Raw genomic sequence first — 24407 nt, 5'->3', positions numbered from 1 at the left:
TCACTGTGTACTTTCCAAATATTTTGGTAAATGGGGCAAATCTACGTAACACTTCTTGTAATGCCCAGAGCAGACTATGCAGGCGTATTCAAGCCAGCTTCAAACTAATCAGTTTAACCACAGCAGTATGCAGCTCAGCCCCAGCTCACAGAGCTGGATAAACCACACAAACAAATACTAGGCAGGCTTCTGCAACTCATGGTATGTCCTGAACTGCCGTGGTTATCCTCCTAGTTGTAACCAACTAACCCAGTATGCTGGAACTAACTTCAAAGTAGCTGTCACCACACTGTCCATGTATCCCTAAGAGCTATACAGTTTTCATGGAAATCCTGCTACACTGCACTATGGTTATGACTAATACAGAACATGAAAGACAAGCCTTTTGTTTTGCAGAAACACGTAATTTTTGGTGACAATAGCTTCTCAGCTGTCAAGTCAAAAAATACGATTGTCACTCAGAGTAATACAGCCATCAATTCCAGTTCATTAGTCTTTGCCCGACGAATCAGAGAGCAGCTTAAACAGCACACAGTAAAGAGCACCTTCAGGTATGAAGCCTGAAAAATCTTATTCTGCATTTAACCTCATGCAAGAATTCGTGCTTAGCTAAATGAGACTTCTCGCGCAATTACGGGCCATTTTCAGGAGTACAGGCTTTGGGGTGCCAGAAGGTACAGTCAAGTCCTGCCTGAAAGCTTCCACTGTGCAATAAACAGGTCAGAGAGCCACTGGGCTGTAACTCAAGCCTCTTCTGACACTTAAAGGAGCAAGATCCTCACTGCTTTCTCTCTAGTTCTAGTGAGAACAATAAGAAATCAGAAGAAAATTCATGTTTTCTCACAGACAATCCAGGCTCAAGACTTGCAAAACCACATGTAGTAATTATTAGTCATCATGGAAGAACAAAGAAAAGAAACCTTCTAAATAGATCACAAAGCTTGAGAACAAACACGCCAGGTACAAACTTCTACCACGTGCATCAGTGCCTGGATCTGGGATTCTTGCTCAGATCAATTTACAATATAAAAACACATTTTTGCAGTTTTCCATACTTATTTTTTAATTAAAAAGAGTCTTAAACCAGCAGTGTTAGAAAGCGATGGCAGAAGGAGGGGTGTGACAGAAAGAGAGATTTGTTTTTCTCAGAAAAGAAGTGACACATCTTTCCTGCCCAATGGAACAAATAATTTATGGTTACGCAAGTTACTCAATACAATGTCAACTCCTTAGTCATGCATTTTTCTCACTCCTCTATTAGCACTTACAGGAGTTTGAATGTGGCCAAATCCTCCACTAGTGTTGTCTTTTCATAGTGCCATCTCCTTTACCCATAATCTGCTAAATCAGTGTAACGAGATTTCTTCTGCGTTACCCTCTAGCTCTAGTAGCAGAGCCTGAATATACAGCTTTGGTGAGCTGCCGCTTTAATTGTTGTGCATCCAACATGTTGTTTGGGTTTTTTTTAAACAAAAAGCTGGTAACAAAGTTAAAGATCTCTTAGAAGCTGAGAAATCTCTCCAAGCCAAGCTTCAACAACCTTAAAAACATGTATAAATTGGGGCTGCATTACAGATTTTTAGCCTTGTTGAGCAAACAGTTCCAGATTAACAAACCAGTCCGACCGCGACTATTACCTGCTGAAGTGTGCTTAAATTTTTCACTCTTCTTCTTCCTCCATTTCCATGGCTTAAAAAGCCTTCCAAGAGTAGCAAATTTGCTTCTTCTTCTGATCGGAGGCGTGTGAGTCCCAGGTACTAGAGAATCTGAACGCATTGCAGCCAGTCTTTCCACTTCCTCAGCTGTAGTTTCAGCAAGAGAAGGAGAAAAAAAAAAAAGGGGAGGGAAGTGAAATAAACGCTTTAATAAATTATCAGAGAACCACACAGATGGTCAAAATTTTCCATGGTTACAGAGAACAGTAAAAAAGGGAAAAAATTGTAGTCCTTATTATTTTAACATTATTTTCTTTCAGTGGAATCCATAATCTACTGTAAAGATCAGTATTAACAATCAGATTCAACAGGAATATGGATTATTACAATAACAAAGTTATAATCTTTAACAAATTGTTCTGCATCGCTCTAGACAGCTGGCAGTCTATCCGCCAGCCATTCCTGGGGAAGCGTGACAGAGACTGGGTGACAGAAAGCTTCAAAAAAATGATGCAATACTGCTTAAAAGAAATATTGCAAGTCTTTTTTTGCAATGGAAAAGACATTTCCATGAACTAATATTTATCAAGAGCAACGACCCTGATAAATAATGACCCTCTGGTATCATTACCATGTCCATTAAAACTGTCTGGGTTACAAAAGGGGCTGCGTTAGGAACTTCCTAGTGACAGGGTACTAAGAATTCAGAAGGTTCCTTCTAATGCCACTTTTCTGCCCACTCATTCCCCTCCAATTCTTATACTTGCCTTTTAACACAGGGACTTGGAGAATTTTAATAGAGTCCACACTTAGGGCTAAATTCCCTAGGGGGGCTTACAGGTTTTCACTGAGCTTCTGTTGTTAAAAAAATCAGCTTTCTGCAACCTTTAGACTGTAATACATCATGATAGTCTCAATACTTAAAAAAAAATCTGAAGAATTTAAATTATCCTTCCTCCCTGCTGAGAGCAAGAGAAGTCTGGGGGGGGTCACTTGGCGCAGCTACATTGTATGGTGTCCCCCCCTCACATTTGCAGGGAAAATGTATGCTGATAGTTTTGAGAAATAATGTCCCTGTGATTAGAGGCACAGAGAGAGGTAAGGCAGGACCACAAAGGAAAACACCGACAGGGGGAAGATACCAGTAGCCCAGGAGAGAGGGTCTCTTCATGCCACAGCTGCCAGGGCTGCAATAAGCTCTCCCAGCCCTGGGCTGAAGCATGCACTCTCTCTCCCTAAAAAAGCATCTGCGTAATTCAGTCAGCATACAGGAAAGGGTTTTGTGTTTCGTTTTTTTAAGTTGTTGGTGTTTTGTTGTTTTGGTTTTTTTTAAGGGATACCATTTCCCAGGCTTGTGTTGTAAAGCGACACTGCCAGTGAAACTGATTTGAGTGGTTTGCACACACAGAGTCTGGATTCATGAAGACAGGACACAGATCGTCACCTCTCCCGCTCTGAAGACAGCAGCCCAGTGTTTCTCTTTCACCTCTAGTATATTAAGTATTAACCTCAGCCATGAGCATGGGCTCAGGAACCTCAGCAAGAACATCGCTCTGAAGGGATGAGTGCACCCACTCCACACTGACAGAATCACCAGAGATTTTGACTGGCAAATTCTTTTGTGTCTCAATGGAAATTTTTCCGAGGCTTTAAGTGTGCCAAATTTAGGTCAGTTTTCATCGGAACAGCCAGAGACGCATTTCTAACACAAAGGAGGTTTCATTATCGGAACTCCAAACTGAAATACTATTTGAGACCCTCAGGTTTTTGCAAGAACGTTGGTTATTTTGTTATTGCTTTTTTGTTTGTTTTGACCATTGGCAACACAATCCTTTTTCCTGTAAAATATCACTGCCAGACACAGTTGCCTCTAACCTTCCGGAGGAAAAAAAGCTAGCCAGCAAGATACAGAGAGCCCAACTGTTTCAGTGGAAATGGTTAAAAACAACTATTCTTTGGGGTAATGAAGAGAAACACATTTCTGAGAAGACCTTCTTTCCATTTAAAGCAGAGGAAAAAAAGGTAATCCGGCCAAAGCACTTCATTCTGTTCCAGTTCTTTGCACCCGACTGCCTAGAGAAATACCTTCTTATCCAGAGAACCCATTACAAGGCTCTGTCCTGTACAGGGGCTGGGACATGCCGCAGAGGCTGGAAATTGCCTGGTTATGCTGAACAAACCGTGAGGGTAAAAAGAAGAGGAAATCAGAAATTTCCTTGTACTTTCTGATTTCATTGGAACCTGCTGGGCTTTGAAGACCAGCACAGGGTACAGACCACCTCCCTCTATATACAGATCTAAAGGGACTATGCCTTTTCCTCCTCCTCCATTTTTAAGATGCCTCTAGTCAAAGCATGTAAGATCACACTGTGTTCCACTGCTGTGATTTTTTAGAGATGCTGCTAGAAGTAATGTGCTGGTATTGTCTTTGCTGCCTTACTTGGGGGATACAGGGTGTAGAAGTGGCCCATTGAGCAAACTGGGAATGACACACTACTGCTGCTGAATTAAGCTTCCTGCTGCATAAACCCACAGCTGAAACGTAATGAAATTCCTCTTGCTGCTCACCCTCTCTCCTTTTCCCCATCACTGAGCTCCCATTTCTGCTACCCAGGTGCCTTAGTTACTAAATCTCAGAGTTGCAACAACTCCCTTTGAGAGCTGGTCCTAACTGGTACTGCTGAGGCCATTCCCTGGAGAACTGACATCCCTTAAAGATTCTCTCCTTTTGTAACATACACCCCCTCTGTCCTACACCAGCTGCGCTCTCACTGCCCCCGGGGAAGCTTTTCCCATTCAGGGTAAACGAGTGTGGATTCACAGTCAGGCAAAACTAACACCGGAGTCAAAAGGAATTTACCCAAAGGGCAGGTTCATTAAAAGCCAAACACAGCGTCAAAACCATTTCCATATTTTGATTGCTCTTTCCTGAATTTCAGTATCGTCTCTCACATGGATCTGTGCCCGGGAGTCCTGCTGTGCTCTCCATCAGCCATGAACGTGGCCCTTCTTCATCCTCTCCAAACACACACAGCTCCAAGCTAATGCAAGTAACAGCTCTTTTTCCCTCTCGCTCCTATTTCTCAGAAGGACTGCCTCATTTTTTTTCATCAAAAATACTTTCAAGAGCACTGCTAATTCAAAGCATAATAATCACTGGCTAGGAATGAACCACATTAGCGTAAAGCCATGACAGTTTCAATACAGCAAGAATAAAAGCAGACCACGATGCGAGAAGTAAACGCCAGATTTCTGCACTCTTCTTTGCTGCTGCATCTTTCGCTCGAGTTGGCCGGGTTTCTCTGCCTTTTTGGCTCCTAATGACTATTGACTGGCTGTGGGCTGTGACACCCACTGCTGACAGCAGGCTCCGTAGGCTGGTTTCACACCCTTGCTGTTCCCAAAAAAGGTGGTACTTGCACGAATGGAAACCAATCCAAGCCTTGCACTTTTTTTTTTTGCCTTCAAAGAGGAAAGCAGTCCCAGCAGTCCCAGCTTGATCAGTCTGCTGAACTGGGAGAGGGAACTGCCATGTGCATTAGTGCCTGTAGTCGCACTGATGAGGTCTCATCTTGAGGCCGGTGCCACAAATGCGATGTTTATGGGTCACAGTTGCTGCTGATACTCGGTGCTTTTGGGAACTTGTTCTGATTTTTTTCCGAGGGTCTGAGAGATCTTGCCGAGACACAGAGACGCTGGGACCTGCACTTATGGCAAGAGGGCGATGCACTCCCCTCCCACTTTCTTCTGTCCGAGCTGTCATCCCAGAATAGCAATGGGGAAACTAAACCTGAGAGCTTTTCACAGGCTATTTGGCTGTGAGACAGCTCTCAAGATTTTATGGTAGTCTTTAAGATATTTGAAGTTCATATAGACTGAAGGGCTTAAGCAAGACTTGTGGGTTTAATGACAAAAAGCAGCACAAATCAAAATATTTTGCATCCAAGTGCTGTAAAAGAAATTTTACAAACATGATTGAAATATACTACAAAGACTTAAAACACTAGAAGGTCTAAAAGCTAATTTCTTCTCTTACCCTCTTGGGTTTTTTTTCATTTTGAAGCTAACCCTGGGTTTGAGTTTTTTTTGGTTAAAGTCACTTTGAGGTTTGTGGGCTGTAATGTACTGCATGAACACCAGACATGGACAAAAACAGCAAGTCAAGGAAGAGCAGTTCGAAAAGCAGTTCTTCAAAACAGTCAATTTACCAGTCCAAGAGAAAAGAGGCTGGGCCATCTCGGACCTGTTCTGTCTGTTCTTATGAGTTTTCCACATCTTTCAGCAGGGTGTTGATTTCCAGAAGGTCCAGTAAAAGACAACATAGGGGTCACCTACTTTTTGGATTTGAGAAGCATAGCAGGCAGATCAAAGGCCCTCCCAAAGACAACATAACTTATTAAGTTTTCCTGGAGAACGACAACCAGTTTTGTCATTCCCACATCTGTCTGGGAATCACGGCATCTATTAATGTTGCTGATATAGAATATACCCAGCTTCCATTTTAGAAAAAACCCACTCTTACCACATTTGGGTACACAGAGCAATTTCACCGCTGAAGGCTGAAGCCCACCCATCCCATCCATGACCTTTAATATTACCTTCCTCACCGGTAATCACACTAGGTTTTCCCTCAGACCATTTCTTAACACTCGTTGTTCATAATCAGACACGTGATTATCTTAACAGGCAGTTTACTTCACAAAGTTAGATTTTAAGCCTTCCTAGGAAACACCAATCACAACATTGTGTTTTCTGTTCTATTTGCACAAATCTGTAGTAACAGATTGAAAATTATCTTGGCCCTAAAGATGCAATTTTCTAAATGTGCCATTTTATTTAATGAAAATAACTTTATATAAATAAAAAAAATTAACAACATAATACTCCTTATTCCCAATCCACATCCAACCAGTCTTTATTCTGCAGATTATTTTCCAACAAACTCCTGTTGCAAGGTTTCTTTTGAACTCAGCACCCCAAATATCCTTAACTTCAGACTGCACAGACCTTATTCTAGCAGCTTTGTTCAATACAAGATGTAAACGCATCATGCGTCTTTTTGAAATGACAGGAAACCTGAACGACTACTCTAATTGCTGAGCACTTATGTCTTCTCTTTACCTGAATGGGAACACTTTCAATTAAAAAAACCACCTTGTTTTTCTTTCAGGAAAATGGTTCATTTTCTGCTCTTCTATTATCATCTGTTCTGTTATTTCCCTTTAATTTCCCTTTGCACCTGGAATTAATTTTCATCAGCCCTGCCTTTACTATTTGAATCGCCCATTTAAACTTTTCCTAACTTCTCAAAGGTCTGTTTTCCAATGAAAGACAAGGCATAGCATGCAGCAGTCTAAATGCAGTCTTGCCAAACGAGGATGATTACCTCTTCGGTTGACAACAGCTCCCACTGGATGTATGCATTTGCAATGGCACTGACTAGGTTGGCATAGCGGGTTTATGAGCCATGAAGAGGCTGTCAGTAGCTTTCCTTTGCATGCTAAGCAGCACTCACATTTTCCAAACCCCTGCCAATTATTCCTGCTCCCCAGGTGTGTAGCACTTTGCATTGTATCCGTAAAGTGAATCTCTCACCCTTTACACTTCCCCGTTTCAGCACAGGTATCAGACCGTGGTACGCTCTGCTCTCTGCTGCGATCTCTCTTTCTCAGTGTATTTACTTCTCTTGTCAGAACAGAAGTGCAAAGAATAGCTTTGGAAGTAAAATCCCTTTAGGACCCTGCTTTCGACTTCGCCACATTTTGACTTAAAACGTTAATTATTCATGCTGATTGCAATCTGAAAGCCATTTTTTTAACCTCTGCAAACTATACTGCACTGCATGCATCACTCTAAACATGTCTTTATTGATATGAAATCTCTCAAAACACCAAGTATTTTCTGTATTGTAACACAGTACACAAGATTTTTACTTGCAACAAAAGCACTTTATCAGGTTATGCCATCAATAGCTACATAATCTCTTCCTATAAACTTTGCAATTACAGAAAGTAAGAATTGTTAGATTTCACTGATATCAGCTATTTTGTGTATTCCTTATTGCTCTTATTACTCACTGGGTTTTCCATCTCTTAAGTGTTTGTTACATATAGATTTGAGGCTAAATCCAATAAACAGTACTGTAGCTCCTCACTTTTGGGCAGCTGGACGCTGGAGAAGAACCCACAGGTCTGTCCTGGGCACCACACACACTATGTGGAGACTCAGCAGCTCCAAAACGGGACTCAGAGCAGCCACTACAAGTGGAGCGCAACCAAAAGCCAACCAAGAGAAGAACAGGGCCAGCAGAAGCAAAGCAGATTGGGGGAAAGACCCTACTTTTCTTGGGGCTACAGGAAGACAATTCCACAAGTAGCAGGAATTGTTCCGGTAAGAAACTTCAGCTTGAAAGGAAGGGAAATTTTAGCCTTTCTAAATGGCAAGCAGGGAGGAGATGCACAGTTTGTGCTTTTAAGAAAGCAGAGGAAGTAGGATGAGATGCAAGGACTTTTCTGTTAGAGCAGGTAGAGCACTTATTTGGGAAACAGGAGAATCACAGGGTCCCTTTCGTCCTACTCTTGAGAAAGCTCAAGCCCACATCTCCCATTTTCCTTGGGAACACTACCGCACTTCACACTATGACGGATGGGAGAGCATTCCCCATCTATCCTACTAAAACTGTGTTATTTTAAAGAATTCAAGACCTACTGAGTCTGAAAGAAAGCATGAGTGGAAGCTCATGATAGTTAAGGCACTCATCTGTCAGCACAAACACCCTTCTCCAAAGACTATTCCTGGGCTTTACCCTAGGTTAAATAACCCAAACCTCCTTCTGCTTCACTCGTGTATTGAAAGAAACTGCTGGTCACAGCTGTGATTTGTTGAAAGCCTGATCCTGTCCAGTTCTGCACAAAGGAGAATAAAGGGGAGTGAAGATACTGCCTCTCACTGTCTGTTTCTTTCACTTCTGGTAGGGGATCTTCTATCTGAGGCATGACGGGAGAGATGAGAGAGGTGAGGCGCTGTCTCCTAGATCCTCTCCCCAGAAAGCAGGGGAGGATGGATGGGTAGATGGAGCCCCGTTAGCAAAGCTGGCCAGGCATCCAGTGAGAGGGATCCATGTTTCAGCCTGTGAAGAACTGCCATAAAAAACTCCTGTTCTGGTGCAAACGGCAGCTACAAGCAAAATTTCCCATCTAGGGCATTGCCTCCAAGGCATCCTTCTCATACTGTAATCACACCACCATACTAACAACTCACCTACTGAACAAACCTTTCTAAGTTAATCATTACAGAAACAGGCTCTTGGAAAGCCCCAGCCCATTGAGCACAACCTGGAAGGGAGCAGCCTCTAAGTGCAAACATGTTGGGAGCTGGATGAACCCACATTCAGCTTCTGAGACTGAAAACAAACCGTCAATAAGATGGAACTGACCTGCCTACTCACAACTAGCTGTGTCCCCTGGCACGCAGCATTAGAAAAATACAACTCTTTAAACCTCCTTAAAAGGTATTTTGCTGAGCCTACAAGAAGGAGATTAAATCTCACAATACCAAAAAATTCAGAGGAGAAAGTTGAGCACAAGCCATATCTACAGGACTATGGCAATTCAAGGCTCTAACATGATGTGCAACAAACGAAATGCTATCAGGCAAAACAGTTGCAGTGGTGTTTGTGACTGTCGCCTTACAAGTGGGCACCAACCACTGGCGACACCAGTAACTCCTCCAATACACGTTGTGCTGGTTTTGGCTGAGATCGAGTTAATTTTCTTCATAGTAGCTAGTATGGGGCTATGTTTTGGATTTGTGCTGGAAACAGTGTTGATAATACAGGGATGTTTTTGTCACTGCTGAGCAGTGCTTACACACAGTCAAGGCCTTTTCTGCTTCTCACCCCACCCCACCAGTGAAGTAGGCTGGGGGTGCAAAAGAAGTTGGGAGGGGATACAGCTGGCATTACAAACATTAAACTTTCTAAACACAATGGTACCATCTCACCACTATCATCATAAAGATAAAAAATTAAGTTTTTAGTTATTCTAATGGCCAGGAGAAAAGGAACAAAGTACCTCATTTAAGTGCTATAAAGTTCAAACCATTCCCTTGTAAACTCTATATTGCTTCTCTTGGGAAAAAGAAACTTCTATTTCTGTTCTTTAAAGAAGTTGATAGGAAGTTGGCCAAGAGGAAAAGAGTAATTCTACCAAATGGCACATTTATAATGAGCATAAATATGAGTTTAAAAAAAAAGTCAGTAACAGCCTAGCAAAAAAAAAAAAGTTTCACTGGACTCTGAAAAGAGACAGTCTGTATCCATGTTCAGGAATTTAAAATAAGGACTAAATACTTCTGCTTTGAGTACCTAAGTGCGGCTACATATGGTCTTTGCTGATTGTCATTATAATGGGAATTCTTTTATTGATTCAAATGATGGTTAGTTTAGACCCTTGGCTGTGGTGAAGTATCCGTTTAGGCTCTTATGGTAGAGGGATGAGTTTCAGAGATGAATACTCGAAGGAGAGAAAAATACCCATGACTCCTTTGAAGTCATGAATAAAGCATGGCGAGTTGCTGGCTAAAATACACGGAGTATATCTGTGTGGTTTTCATAGCTATGATTTCACTTTTTTTCACCTTCTTTTTTTGGCATTAAGTTCTAAGGTGTCTCATGGTTGCTGAGCTCTGCAGGCTATTGCTCTTGCTCAGTAGATTTAGAGGAAAGCCTCCAGTTTTAAAAAAGCTGCTGCCTTTAAAAAAAGATGGAGCCCATCAGGTAATCAAATTGGTATATCTACCGAAGAAATGTTACAGTCAGAGGAAGGATCTATGCATGTAGCTTCAAGTTCATGAATAATTCCAAGTCTAGCAACCAGAAATAGCTCAGAAAATGAGAAAGAGTTTAGATTAGAGCTAAGGGGAAAAAAAAATACTACAGGGAACCAAGAAAATACCATCATTGGAAAAGCTACTGAAATAGTTCCAGCAGCTTTATGCATGGAAATAATGTTAGCAGAGAGAAACTAATGAAATCCTGACCCTACCAAAGTGAACAGCAAAGGTCACAAGGAGCACGACTACCTTACCCAAGCCATGTAGCTACTGGACGACCATCCTGGGAATTAGGGATTTATTTTATCCCTATCGGAGCTATATTTTGATATCGGAGCTATCAAAACTTTGCAAGTGAAAGTAAAATGTGGCCCTCTGCTCTTTGCTTGTGACTAATGAGATGAGCAGGAGGAGTGAGGGAAGATGAACTGCATTATGTGTGGTCCTTCTCACATGAGGTTGACATGCTGGTTGCATGCTAAAACGTGCCTCCTTACTGATGTCAGAGGACTTTATTGGCCAAAGCTGTGAAAGGGACCTTTCCAGCACGTTAAAACTCACCTACAGAAAAAGAAATTGGCAGAGAAGACATTACAGCATGGTCTTAATGAGTGCTTTCCTCTGTATTGATGGGAATGACCCCTTTCTGTGGAGTTTGAGATAGGAACCAGTGCCACGTTGTGAGCCGCAAATGCGAGCGGAGTGCCCCAGCAGCGCGATGGGGTGTGCCTATACAGAGCCACTTGACCATGAAATTGGCAGTAAAGTTCATTTGGCAACATTGTGAAGGTAACTGTGATAGGCATCTGCATGAGATTTCATTTCAATACAGAAGTAGGATAAAACCCAACCAAAACCTGACATTTCTTACAATTAAAACAAAGTAATCTTTTTTCACCCCTTCACTGCTGGCACTGGACAAAGCTACAAACTGATGAAATCTGACTTCCCTAAATGCTGAACGTTTCCTCTCCAAGTTATCAAGATTCTGCTACCAAGCAGATAAAAAAACCCAAAACACAACTACAACACAAGCCTTTCTGAGCGTTTTTGACAATATAAATTGCCTCTGTCCATATAACCTATGGGGAACAGTGTTCTCAAGTTTAAGTACTGATCTCTGTTGGACAAAGTATCTGTACAACATCCTACAAGTGTCATAGATCCCCTTCTGTAAAGTCAAATGTCAAACTTGCACATATACTCTTCCAATTGAACTGGAGTCTTTGCCATGCAAACCTGATTTTCAAAAATCTCTTTACTTAAACAGCATTTGGTTTGAATTTGCAAGTCAGAGACTGGCCTGAACCATGACATCTGGCTGAGTACCTCAAGCTTTACAAGGTTTGTGATGGTGCTCAGAATGACAAATCTCCCAAGTATTTTGCTACAAAGGGAGGAAACAAGAAACAAAACAGGTATGCTTGCAGGTACTTACACACAAACATATAAAAATGGAGCATGGTATAAAACAAATGCAATAATAATGCAAAAATCTGAAATAAATGAATCCTAGCAGGTGAAGAACACCTTCATTTGTTTGCTAAACACAGGGAATAGCTGTACTAGCTCAGAGCAGCTGAATTCTAAAATTACCACTCATCTTCATATAGGCTTGCAATTTTAATATTTTTTTATTTATCACATAGGGCCCAATGTCCAAAGAAGGCTGAGGGAAAGAAAAACAAACAAAACAACCCCAAAGAAAAATATCGCCACAAAGTGTCTTTTGTGAGCCTCTATGCAATGCCAGAAAATGTATTAGTGAACTGACGCCTGTCTTGCTGCTTAGTGAACTGGCCATTCTGCCAACTTGAGATGAATAGGGGAAAGAAGGATCAGTTCACTGGAACTACAGGATCTCCCCATTTTCTTTTAGGCTCATGGGTTTCCATGCACAGTACAAGCATATTGAGTTCACAAGGAAAATGGTGTTTGACTCAGATGACAGAAATGCATAGAAAGCCAAACTCACATTAGTAACTTGAGTACTTTCCTAGAGTCAAACAATGCAGAAGAAATGCTGTCTTTATTTTAATGAGACACACAAGAAAGAGAAAAGAAAATACCTCCTGAATTCTAGCTTGTTTATACATGTGACTTAGGGGAGGGACTTTGAAGGAAAAGAAGCTACATAACTGACCCTCAAGAATCCCTCCTTACTTTCCCATTTAGGTATCATGTCTAATTCTCTCCAACGGCTGCTAGAGGAGCCAAAGACTGGAAGCTGTAGAGAGAAGACAGTCAGAAATTGCTCTTCTCAATTCAGATGCTGGAGCAGGCAGCAAATCCCATCTTAAGTGCCACAGCAGATTGCTAGAAGTCAACCCCTCACCCTTATGGCTATAAACCAGCAGACAATTACTTTGGGGCTGTAAATATTAATGAAAGCTTTAGTCATCTCACTCTTCTATTTCTCAACAGGGTACAATTCAGATTCAAACAGCATAAGTTCCACACAAGTCTCTGCACCTGGCTTTTCCTTCAGGCTGAACCCAAATTTCAAAGCTATTTATCCAGTAAAACCACTGCACTAGAGTAAGGAGAGCATCCTGTTTTGCTGGTGCATGGGAGGAGGAAAGGGAAGAGGTCTTTCAATACTGGTTCAATTTCTGGTTCAAATAGCTTCCACTATCTGGCCATCCATCCACATGTCTGTGCACTTGCACTGCTGACTGTTCAGCTTGTGCATCTGAATTTTTAGCAGTGTTGACATTTTAAGCAGATTGGAAAGTAAAATGAGAAAGATAAGATGCTATAAAGCTCTATAGCAGCATGACACGAATACTCTTTATATCAGTTCAATTTCAGCTGATGTAGAAGAGATAACATTTCTACTGATTTTATTTATTTATTTACCAAAAGCTAGGTTGACAAAGTCTCCATGTTAAAAAAAAACACTGGAGCTGCGCATGTGCTGCATCAGATAGACAGTATCTGAATATCGGAAATGTCAAAGCAGCTGCACCCAATGGATGGGTAAAGAGAGATAAAGCCAGTGCCATAATCCTTATGACATGGACTGCTTACATTAAGGGACCATGGCTATGGTTCACGTGGATGTGCATACATGGATCACCAACACTCCAGAGAAGCTTGCTAATACATGGACTATGGATGCAGTAGACCACAGTGGCATTTCCAGGCCTGGCTCATTTGTCAGGATGTAGTTAACGAGTATTCTAATTATTTATCTTAAGATCCCCAATGCATTCAAGTCTGCTTACCAACATTTCCATCTGTTGATTCTTGAATCTGTGTTAAAAGGATAACTAACATTCAGGACAACGGTATTTGTCTTGCAGCTGTACATCCCTGTCCTGGTTTCGGCTGGGATAGAGTCCAGCTGAAACCAGGACAATCCCTCAGCCCACTGCTGAATATAAAGAATATTGTTATCAACATTTCTAACAAAACTTAGACACGCCTTTCTTGAAATGACCTGATATTCTCAGTGTTACCATCATTACACTTCTGTGCTTCCAGACCTTTACAAAGAAAGATTTAAAATACCATTACTCCCTGTTTTTTCAAACAGATAATCAACTTCTCTTAGGAGGCAAGGTGAAATAAAAATCATTCTCTGCTACCAAAATCTCCCAAGAAAAATTAAATAATTGGATCCATTTTAATTTTATTCCCTGCACTCCTATTGCACAAAGCCATTAGACTAATGGCCTGAAAAATGTCATACAAAAGATGACAGAGGGCAAGATGCTTCTCTTAAGTAGTGATAGGGGAGGGCGTCTGCTTAACTGCAGCACTAAGCCTGTCATCCTAGTCTTGGGCTGCACAGCTCAGGGCAGGAGGAAGGAAAGAGAAGATTTGAAGTACACCTTAAACCCTTTCCAAAATGTCCCAAGCAACAGATACACTGGGCCGTCTCTGCACAAAAGGTTGTACATCTTAAATTGCAACCCTTGGGCTTCAGAGATTCAGTAAGTAGCTGAGATTGAACACCTCTCCTAGTTAGGGGCAAAGAAATGGGTACGACAGTAATCTCAGTTACACAAACCAAGGTCTTGAAGCCTGCACGTCTCTCACCCTGGTCCATGTCCTGAGTAGCACACTATAAAGCATACATATGCAGAAACCTGCCCTCCTCTTCTCTTTGGAAATTTTGGACACAATTTTAGTTTTCGGGGGGCGGGGGGGGAGAAGCTGGGGAAATGTTTGGCTTTTATTTCTAAGTCATATTTTCAAACCTTCAAAATTGCCACTATCTATGCAGAGAAAATCTGCAGAGGCTGTCAGTCAGGTCTGGTCACCTCTTATTTGTGGTTTTTCTCACTTGGGATCCGGAGCTTTCCTTCAGGGAGGAACAGTGCTTGTCCATGAGATCTCCCTCAACAGCACATCTTCATGATGGCTGATGGGCACTATGATTTTGGGTGTATCTTTTAGACAGGGTGGCCTGCACATAACCAAGCCAGAATGATACGTCTAGTGGTTCCAAAGAAGCTACAGCAGATCGTTTCACAATGGCTGATATTTTCTTTGATTTAAATTATACTGTGTGTTCATTGTTTTTCAGAGCAACAAAAATAATTCATCTTCTTTTGAATCTAAGAGTCTCATCCAAAGGCAGAGGCTCTGCTAGATCTGCCTCATCTTCAGTAAGCTGGACCCAAAGCCAGGAAAGTCAGGGAGAGATGACAGTGACAAGATCAAACATTACCTTATTCCTCTCTGCCCAATCCTTCCTGAGACAAGGAGACTAAAAGCAACAGACCAGTGAAGATTCATGTCACTTCACAAGAGCGAAAAAACAGCAAGAGGACAGCTTTCCAGCTTATAGGGATGGCAAGAACATGATTATTTTCTGAGAAGTGTGCAAATCAAAGTCACAAAGGAAAAACGGGGCCTCCAAGTATGTCCAAACTTCACCCCTTTGCAGCTTTGCTGCATCCATTTAGATAATGGCAAACATCACAGTATTGTCCAGCTTCTAAGAAAGCGTTTGCAACATCCAGCCAGAGCTGGCTTAACCACTGTACACTCTCGTGCTGCCCTTCAATTGGATTTGGGAAGATGCGCGAGACCTGGCATGAGTGATTTAACAGACTACAAACATATCCAATTAATGTTAGACATCCTGGCAGACTGTTAGCAAGGTGGTACCACATACACTTATACTGTGCTCCTGAAATTATGTTCTGGCTAATTGGGGGCTGAATAAGGTGACAACAACAGGAAGCCAAATTCGGTATTGTCTGATTACAAACAAGACAATCTTAGGAGATACAAAGGAATAGCTATACATTTACTACCAGCCACTGAAATGGATCCAGAAATAAAACCTTACAATACAAAAATTGATGTGGAACGTCTACCTCTTTTGCTGAGGTAGCAGCAATGAATGATAATGTTATAAATACAACAGTATACTCAAAGGATACGTTTTGCTCATCAGTCAAGGAGCCCATAAATGAACTCTGCTGCTTTTAATGATATATGATATGATATGAATTCTTGTTTCTAAACAGAGGCATAAGGTATTATAATAGCACGAGCTGATATAAGTAGTAGTGGTTACAAACTAAAAGAAAAGAAAAAGTCAAACAAAAAAAGAAGAATGGAAGAGATGTCATGCGGCAGAATACTGAGTCTTCCGATCTCTTCCCTACATACCCAGTACTTCTTTGCTGCTTAGCTCTGATAGGCAGTGATGATATTAATGAATAAAATTCCAATAATGGATGTAAAGTGAAGTACTTCCATATATCTCATTTTCTTCTAAAGAATCTCAAGTTTCAAAAAAGAAAGAGGCCAACTGTGCAAACCATCCTCTAAGAGAATCATGTCTAAGCAAGTAAGGGAAGCGCTCAGAAAAGACAAAACACAGAAATGGAAACTAACTGCCCACCTGGGCAGGGATCAAAGCATAAAATAGGACATAAGGATGACACAAAAAAAGGCACAGAAAGCCAAGCTTGTTCAGCCAGGTCAATATCAGATGGTTTGAAGTGCTCCAGTAATAGCAGAGTGAAACGAGAACCTGCTCCTCCATGATCTATGCCATCATCCACATCTTGCCCCTTTTTTACGCATTGCCTCCCCCCTTTACACATGGAAAACTTACAGCCTTTCATGGTTTATCAAATAGTTCCGTCTTGTATTTCTGACGTATCTAACTTGATACAGAAGAATCAAAACTAGGCATACTACTCAAGATGACAACAAATACTTAGAGCAGAGCATTATTGTTAAATACAGGAAAACCGCTGTATTGCTTTCATCATACTTGATGGCACTTTATCTGCTTTTTTGAACTCCCCACAAGGAACTGATTTTTCATCACGTGTTCAGTGTTGCCCCAATCTTTGCATTTAAGAGGCTTACATATCCCAAGACTTTAAACTTGGTTCTCAGAATAGAGAGCAGGATGGTAAGATGCTATCAAAAGATGACAACTGAGTTACAGCATTGAAAAGGAGAGAAATCAATGAGAGGAGACAGGACTGAAACAGGCCAGCCATCTGCTCTCTAAAGACCCAAAGAATTGAAGTGTCTTCTTATCAGTGTCCTTATGTCAACACTGTGTAATAAAAATGAGAGGGTGCTAAGCCATTGTGACCAATTCCATCATTTTTGTTGTTTTTATTCCTAAACCTCCTCAAATCAATGACACAGATATACAGAATTCCTGGAAAAGGTGGCTAATATTTCTCCAGTAGGGACACAGGAGTTTTCACTGGAAAACAAAGGACTTACTTAGACATCTGTTTGTGTAAGCTTGACCCAATCTTGTGTACACCTTTTTCCCTCGTACTATCTAACTTACCGAAGTGAAGACCTCGCTTACCACCTGTATTTTTCCTACAGTTTCAGTCAATAATGTAAATTATGTTGCAGTTTTGGACAAGGCATCTTCCAGGGCTCTTCAAAGTAAACCTGGAGCTCTGCTGGGTGACAGCCCGTGCAAGCCTGGCTGTGAACTTCGCATTGCCAGCACAGCCTCGCCTGGAATGGTATACAACTGACTTATTTTGTGGCCAGCAGTTTTTGCTACAGGCAGTTTAACAGGATATGAGTTAGTCACTACAGAGATGCACATAAGCAGTTAATGACTTGCCCCAGGCTTGGTGGTGTTTCTTCAGCTTTATTTTGGGACAGAAAGGTAGAAGATGTAATCCCTCCTCTCCTTCTCCATCCCTTCTCTTTCCTTTTACTGCAGACTAGCCAACTGAAAAAACTGCTAGAGCCTCACATATCTCTGGTCAGCCGTTCGCATTTGCTAGTCTTAGCATGTAAGCCAGAGGTACGCCCTCTTATAGCCCGAATTGACTTTTTTCTTCCTCTTCCTCCCCCCTCTCCTCCCTGCCTGCAGGCCATGCCCAGCCACACCAGCACAGTGCAGCCCTCTTAGCCTCGGATCTCAGGACAAAACCACAGGTTACTGATGAGTTTCTGTTAGTCCTTAACGTGCAAGACACACTGATGGGAGCGGGGTGCTGGGACTCTACCCTCCCCGCTCCCTGGTAAAGGAAAGGTAAATGATCGCATCCTGCCTGCCTTGGGATTTTGCCATCTGGAAGTTACCATGAGTAGGAATCACACCTTCTTCCTAGAAGGACACATTTATTCTCAGCCTGCAAAACGCTGAGGGCTTGTATCTTCCCGAGCAGAAAGCGATGGTGGTGGGAGCAAAGTGTCCCACCCGGCTCCCCAGCAGCCTGTTGGGATGTGGGTCGAGCCTTTGCTCGACCTCACCAACTTTCTCTGGCATAGCATTGTATTCACCCAAATCAAACGCTACAGAGTTCAACCGACAAAAATAAACCAATTTTATTTTATGATCTGTGCTGTCAAGAAGACATATTTCACTCTGCAATGAAAGCCCATGCCTTTCCCCCCTCACCTCTTTCTTTAAGGTAACTATCCCTCAGAGACTAAAGACACACATTGCATAATTATATCAGCTGTTGAAACCTCAAACATGTTTTTCAGCTTCCCACACTTCACAGCAGGACCAGGTACACTGTTTTTTCGCCTACTTTTCTATTCTGTGTAGTCTAATTTTTTTCCTCCAAAATATTTTAGGATTTTTAACAGGTACAATTGTATATTACTGCAATGCCTCATAGCCACATACTGCGCTCACTCTAGAGATGGTAACGGAACAGCAGTTACCATTTGAAATAATGTGAGAATTAGTGGAGGAAAACTTATTTTTATACACGGCTCTTGCAGGGCTTACGGCTTGTCTAGAAGATAACTATTTAATTTAATAATTACTTTTGTGGGAAGCAAAATAATCACTGTGGAGACAATCTCTTAAGTGATGATAAAGTAAATATTCTCAAAGTTCCTGGTTGAAAAAAATAAGAGAGTCTTCAATTCCAGAGGTGGGACTCACACACACACACCACACACAACCCCCCCAGATCCCCCTTTCCATTTGGAAAAGATATTTATCTGGAAGCTCTAGAAGAAGGATGGCAGCAGAAAAACAAGTGTTGGAATTCCTACAGCAACAGTATCTCAGTCCATGCTGATTTTCATGCATATAAGATAATGAATCATTTCTGCTTAAACAGCAAAACCCTGAAGTATAGGAGCATACAATAAACAGACTGGGTTTGAGCTCTGAATGAAACCTTTCAGGTATGTTCATTCTTAGTATTATTTGTATTTCCACTACACTTGTACCTAGAGGCTCCAAAAACCTGGAGCCCCACAGTCCTTGGCACTAGGAATACAAATGGCAAGAGACAGCCCTTTCCCTACCCCCATTAAAGGACTCATAGTCTATTTACAGACCAGAAGGCAGGTAAAAGGAAATCCCACTGTCTCCATTTTACAGACAAGGAACTTCGGTTTGGAGCGATACACGGATGGACATGTCTGAAGTCGCGCGGAGATCCTCTGCAGAGGTGTGAACTGAGCTGAGAACCCCTGAGCTGAGAACCCTCATCTGTCACTGATAAAAAACCGCTTTTCTCTGTGCAGTCCCTCTCTTCCAATGCACTGTTAGGTAATTGCTTTCCACTGAAGTTTTCTTCTCAGATCCTCTGCATAAAAATCAAAAGTATCCTACTTAAACTGCTCTACTCGCTCTTTCTGTTAGGTCATCTCGGGGTACCTTTGAAACCTCTACAGTTCTTTCTAGTGACACTAAAGTAGAGATGCGTCTAAACCATGTTCCAGATCCAGGCTCAGACTTTTGCAGGAGACTGAGATTTGCAGTCAGTTTTCAGTGTATGAACATCGTAAATAAAACCCAGCCAAATCTCTTCTCTCTGTATTTTTTCCTCTAACTACTGTTCCCTTGCTCATCAGTCATGTCATCTGCTGTGACCCAGCACCGCCACAACCCTCCCAGAGGACACTGAAATAAGTACATTGAGAAGTGCTCTGTACATACCAGGAGATGTTTAGCATCACACAGTCCCAGTGCACCTCGATCTCTTGTAGTTCTAGCTCCTTCTGCTCTACAAGCTTATCAGTCACTTTCCCATGTTTACGTTCAGAAAGTATTTTCATTCCCCTTCATGCTTCTGGCACTTTCAAAATACCTCCACTTGTGTTGTCTCCTCACTTCTTGTCTGTCTTTTCTTGGGACTCTTGCAACTGTTCACCATCCTGCTTGTCCCAGCATCTCCCTCGCAGCCCTCCTCTGGCAGCATTCAGAGCTCAGCCTTGATTGTTCTTTTATTCCTGGAGGTGATTCATATTTTTCTACATTTGACCTCTCCCTCTTGGTTCAGTCTACCATGTCTGATTGCCTCTCTGGCATCCTGTCCTGGATGTCCTGTGGCCACTCAAACTTCACAGGATGAAACCACACACCTCATTCTTCCTTCACATACAGTTTCACTACTTCTCCATTTCCAACACCATTTTGCTATTCTGTCACCAAACTCTTGGTATTGGTGCTTTATACACCCGTCTCTCTGTTTTCTATTTTCCAACTAAATAAGCATTAAATACATCCATTCCTTTCAGTCCAATGGCTAAAGCATCTCCCACTTCTATCTGCGTTACTGTAACCTCCTGCGTCTCTTTGAGCTTCTCACTTCTTATTTTTTACCTCATCAAAATGCTTCATCCATATCAGCTCCCTTTATCCCTACTTCAGTGAGCCCATCTGCATGTCCAAATTCCTTCATCGACTTCTCTCCGAATTACATGACCTCCCTTCCAAGATATCATACGACTCAGCACCTGCCTCCGTCTTTTCCTTTGGTTTCACAGCTCTCTCTTCTGCTATTCTCCTAGTCATGACTTCTGCTAGATTAGTTAGTGGTCTTTGAAGGATTTCCCTCTGTTTCAGCATGAATTTTCCTTCTCCAGTTCTGCCAGTGCAGTAGTACAATGAGAACGCAGAGTAAGATGATGACTAGAATCCAGGACTCATAACTGGATTTGGAGGGTATTTCAGCATTAAATCAATGTATCCCACTGGCTCGCCTATGCTATAAGGACTGAATCCTGGTCTTTGTACACAGTTCCAACAAATACAATAGTTGCTCAGGTCACAGGACCCACACAGTGCTTTTGGGTCCACTACTGCAGTTTCAGGCCTGTAAGACCATGTATAGACTATATATAGGTTTGAATAGGAGGGTGGAGGTGTCCACATTGCAAAGTTATGTGCATTTCCCTTATAAAAAGTACTACGTGGTAGCCTTTCTGGGTGCTCTTCAGGCTGTGCAACTGTGAGGATGCACGGACATCTCGAGATCCCTACAGGTTTCTCCATACCTGGGCTGGTCATAGGTTATTTACTTGATCTGTCCTGCTGATATTATGATCACATCATAGTTTCAGTTCATTATATCATTCTTTCCCTCCAAACCCCAAAAGGTCTAGAACAGGTATTAACCAGCGAAAAACTGGCATTTTTCAGTTCTGAAAAATGTGTCAGAGTCAAGCCAGTGAGCGTGCTCAGCCAGCATAGCTGAGACTACAGTTTCTTTACTTTCTGAAAGAAACTCATAGCTGTGCATGCTGGTGGGAAAGAAAGGATTAAGGCTGTACTGGTATTACATACTTTTTAAATGATGACTGTAAAAGTTATTTGCATGAGGTGGAATGAAATCCTGCCCCACAGAAGGAGGGGGTGAAAATGGACCGATGAGATGCTCTGGAAGCCTCCTGGCTGCAAGCGTCTCTGCTCTATTCTTTGCCTCTCTAGGGTTACTAGATTATCTCCTGGCAAGAGGCATACCCTCCCCTCAGAGTATCTAATGGTTTGAAGCTAAATAATCAAACATAAAAAAGGAAGTGAAGTCTTTAAATACATACCTATTAGTCTGTTAAGAGGTACAAGTAACTGGAGTTATACATTCATCAGCATCCATGCATACACGTGTGCATTAAAAGGGAGGAAAGCAATGTTCTTTTCTTACTGTGCTAAGATTTCAAGTACAAGGTTGCAAAAAAACCCCAGCAATGTTGATGCAATTGAGTTTCAGGTCAATTCAATTAATCTAGGATAGCATATTTTTAACAAATGGCTTCATTTGCTTTTAAGGATAAATAAACCAAGCTAATAGTGTAAAGTACCTGCTGCTGCTGCACGTAGCCCTTCATTTAATATCTGTGGGGCTTGCTGTCACCAGCAGCACATAGGAGGAAAGAAAACACTCAACATTTTGCACAGCATTCATCAGATTCTTCCCTCTGCTGTAGTGGCATAAGCAGTAAGAGTGCTTAACCCACTGTGGGTTTCCAGGCTTCTCAGGCTATCTTCTCCCTTTCCACTGAAAGCAATTCTGTTCAGCTTTAGCTGCTTTTTAATCAAAGGAAACTATAATCACACTAGCAGGATGATAATTCTGAAGAGACATTAGCAAAACCACAGTTACTTCATTAAACTGCAGACCTGTGGTTGACAAAGGACCATCAGGTCCCAAATAATACCTTGTTCTTTTGCATAGAGCAAAAGAAAGCAGCTTTGGTTAATTAAAATAATAGTAGTAGTAGTAGTAGTAGTAGTAGTAATAATAATGATAATGATAATAATATCAGCCTCAGTGACAAAAGCTGAAAAATGAAGCGCCAACAACTACTGAGAACCTCAGCTCAGAAAACAATAACAATTTCATATTCACATTTATCACAAAAAAAGCCTTTCCTTGACCTTCAGAAAATGAGATCTGTCTACCACATCAGTTAACAGGGAGTCCTAAGTTGAGTGCCTTCAGTCCTAAGTAACATGTAAAACCACACAGCAAAACGAATACAACATTGAACAAGAATGCGGGGTAACATCTGTGAGGCTGTTTTTTGCCTGAATGCTTTTAAGCTCCTTTCAGTTCTTAGCTTCTCCTAATTGCTGACTTTGGCAAAATCCAAATAATTTGTCATTGTTCCCTTCAAATATTTGCATTCCCAGAAACACAAAAAGCATATACTTACCTGTAGCAACACCTGTGATTGATTACACCGTCACTCTCTGAATACCCTCTGGAGGTTTTGCTCAGTCCCAAAAGGAGAGGGGGAAGGGATGAGAACAGTTGTCTGATGAAGAGCACTATATTAATTTCAATAAAAATACAATTTCCCCCATGCATTTGACAGCATGGTGAAAATCACACTAGCTGGATTCCAGGTAAACCAGTCCTTCCAGATACTGAGTTGAGTCAAGCAAACTCTACTGCAGCACGACAAGGAAAAAAGTTGATGTATCAAGGCAGAAAACCCTGATCTAAAATTCACGGGAATGGGAACAAAACACAATCGATACACACAGCAATTTCTATAGCAACTGGGGGAAAAAAGGAAAGAAAAAAAAAGAGTTGGTGCCTTAACTGTTAGCACAAAGCTTCTGTAGCAAATGAGGGGACCTGTCCCTCTTGGCATCTCTCTGATCGACAGGCTGAATCGATGCCCAGCGCATTCCTCCCGCGCTCCCTTTCCTCTTTCCCTGGGATCTGCGGAGGGGCAAGCCGAGCATCCCAGCCTCCGATGGGAGCGCACACATGTACACAAACCCCCCATGCAAGCAAACGCGCTCCCCTGCCTCTCTCCTACACCCACAGGATCTCAGCACTCACCGTCACGGGCTTCCTCCCCGCGACTGCAGTTGCTGCAAATGTGTTTGATCTCCTTGCCTATGTGACAGTGTATCACAAAAGAGACATTGTTGTTAGTGGTGGTGGGCTCCTTCAGTGGCTTCATCCTCACTAGGTAGAAAGCTTTCTTTTTAGGTTTCTCTCCACTCATGTCTGAAACCGAGCCCTGCCTGCAGCCAGAAGAAGAAAAAGCAAGCATCCCAGGCTGCCTGGCATGCGTGCAATCCGCCATCCGCTCCCTCTCGCCTCAGTGTTTAGCTGCCACACACACAACAGGGATGAAGGGGAGGGCTGGGGGAGAGAGAGGGGGAGGCGGGAGGCAGAGCAGGCAGAAGCGCTGCCTGAGCCTTGCTGCCCTCCGCGACCCTGCTCCTTAACCAATCCACTTGGGCTTGGCTGGAGGATGCTCAGCATGTCCCCGCTCCGGCCGTGCCCGCTACGAGCCTCACCCTCAGCCACGGGCGCCAGGCATCTTTGGTGGCAAAGCAGAGCCTGGTACAGTTTTGGCTACCTTGCTGGCTGCACACATCCCAGGAGCGCGGAGCCTCCTTTCACTTTCCCTTCCTGCCCTCTCCTCTTGTCCCATGCCCTCCCCCTGTTCTGGCAAGCCCCCAAAACCCGCAGGAGCCCCGCGTCGGGCCACAGCCCTCTGGGATGGCGGGCACAGCTGCCGGCACTGCCAGCGCCACGGTCCCTTGGCAGGACGCGCTGCGATTCTCTACCCTGGTGAACAAGGCAACCTCGCCTTCGCACTCGGGCGGCATGGCAGCCTGTCCCGCCATAATTAATATTTTATACACAAAGGATAGCCTGTGAGCAGGCTGCCAGCAGGCTGGCCCCCCCCCCCCCCGCCCCCACCCTGTACCTCTGCAGGCGGCTTCAGCTCTGGGGGCACTGG

At 42.6% G+C, this 24407-nt stretch overlaps 1 protein-coding gene across 1 annotated transcript in view; it reads right to left on the bottom strand.

Annotated features, from left to right (window-relative positions):
- PHACTR1 (phosphatase and actin regulator 1) overlaps window positions 1–23741 on the bottom strand; it is a 149129-nt gene extending 125388 nt beyond the window's left edge. The window contains exons 1-2 of the mRNA XM_050891272.1: window positions 23492–23741; window positions 1638–1802 (exon numbers count right to left, since the gene is read on the bottom strand). Of these exons, the coding sequence (XP_050747229.1) occupies window positions 1638–1802; window positions 23492–23741 (415 nt within the window). The remainder of the gene's footprint in view (window positions 1–1637; window positions 1803–23491) is intronic.
- Window positions 23742–24407: the final 666 nt, after the last annotated feature.

Source organism: Gymnogyps californianus, chromosome 2, assembly GCF_018139145.2.
Source record: "Gymnogyps californianus isolate 813 chromosome 2, ASM1813914v2, whole genome shotgun sequence".
Lineage (NCBI taxonomy): Eukaryota > Metazoa > Chordata > Aves > Accipitriformes > Cathartidae > Gymnogyps > Gymnogyps californianus.
This window is presented reverse-complemented; position numbering and strand designations above follow the sequence as displayed.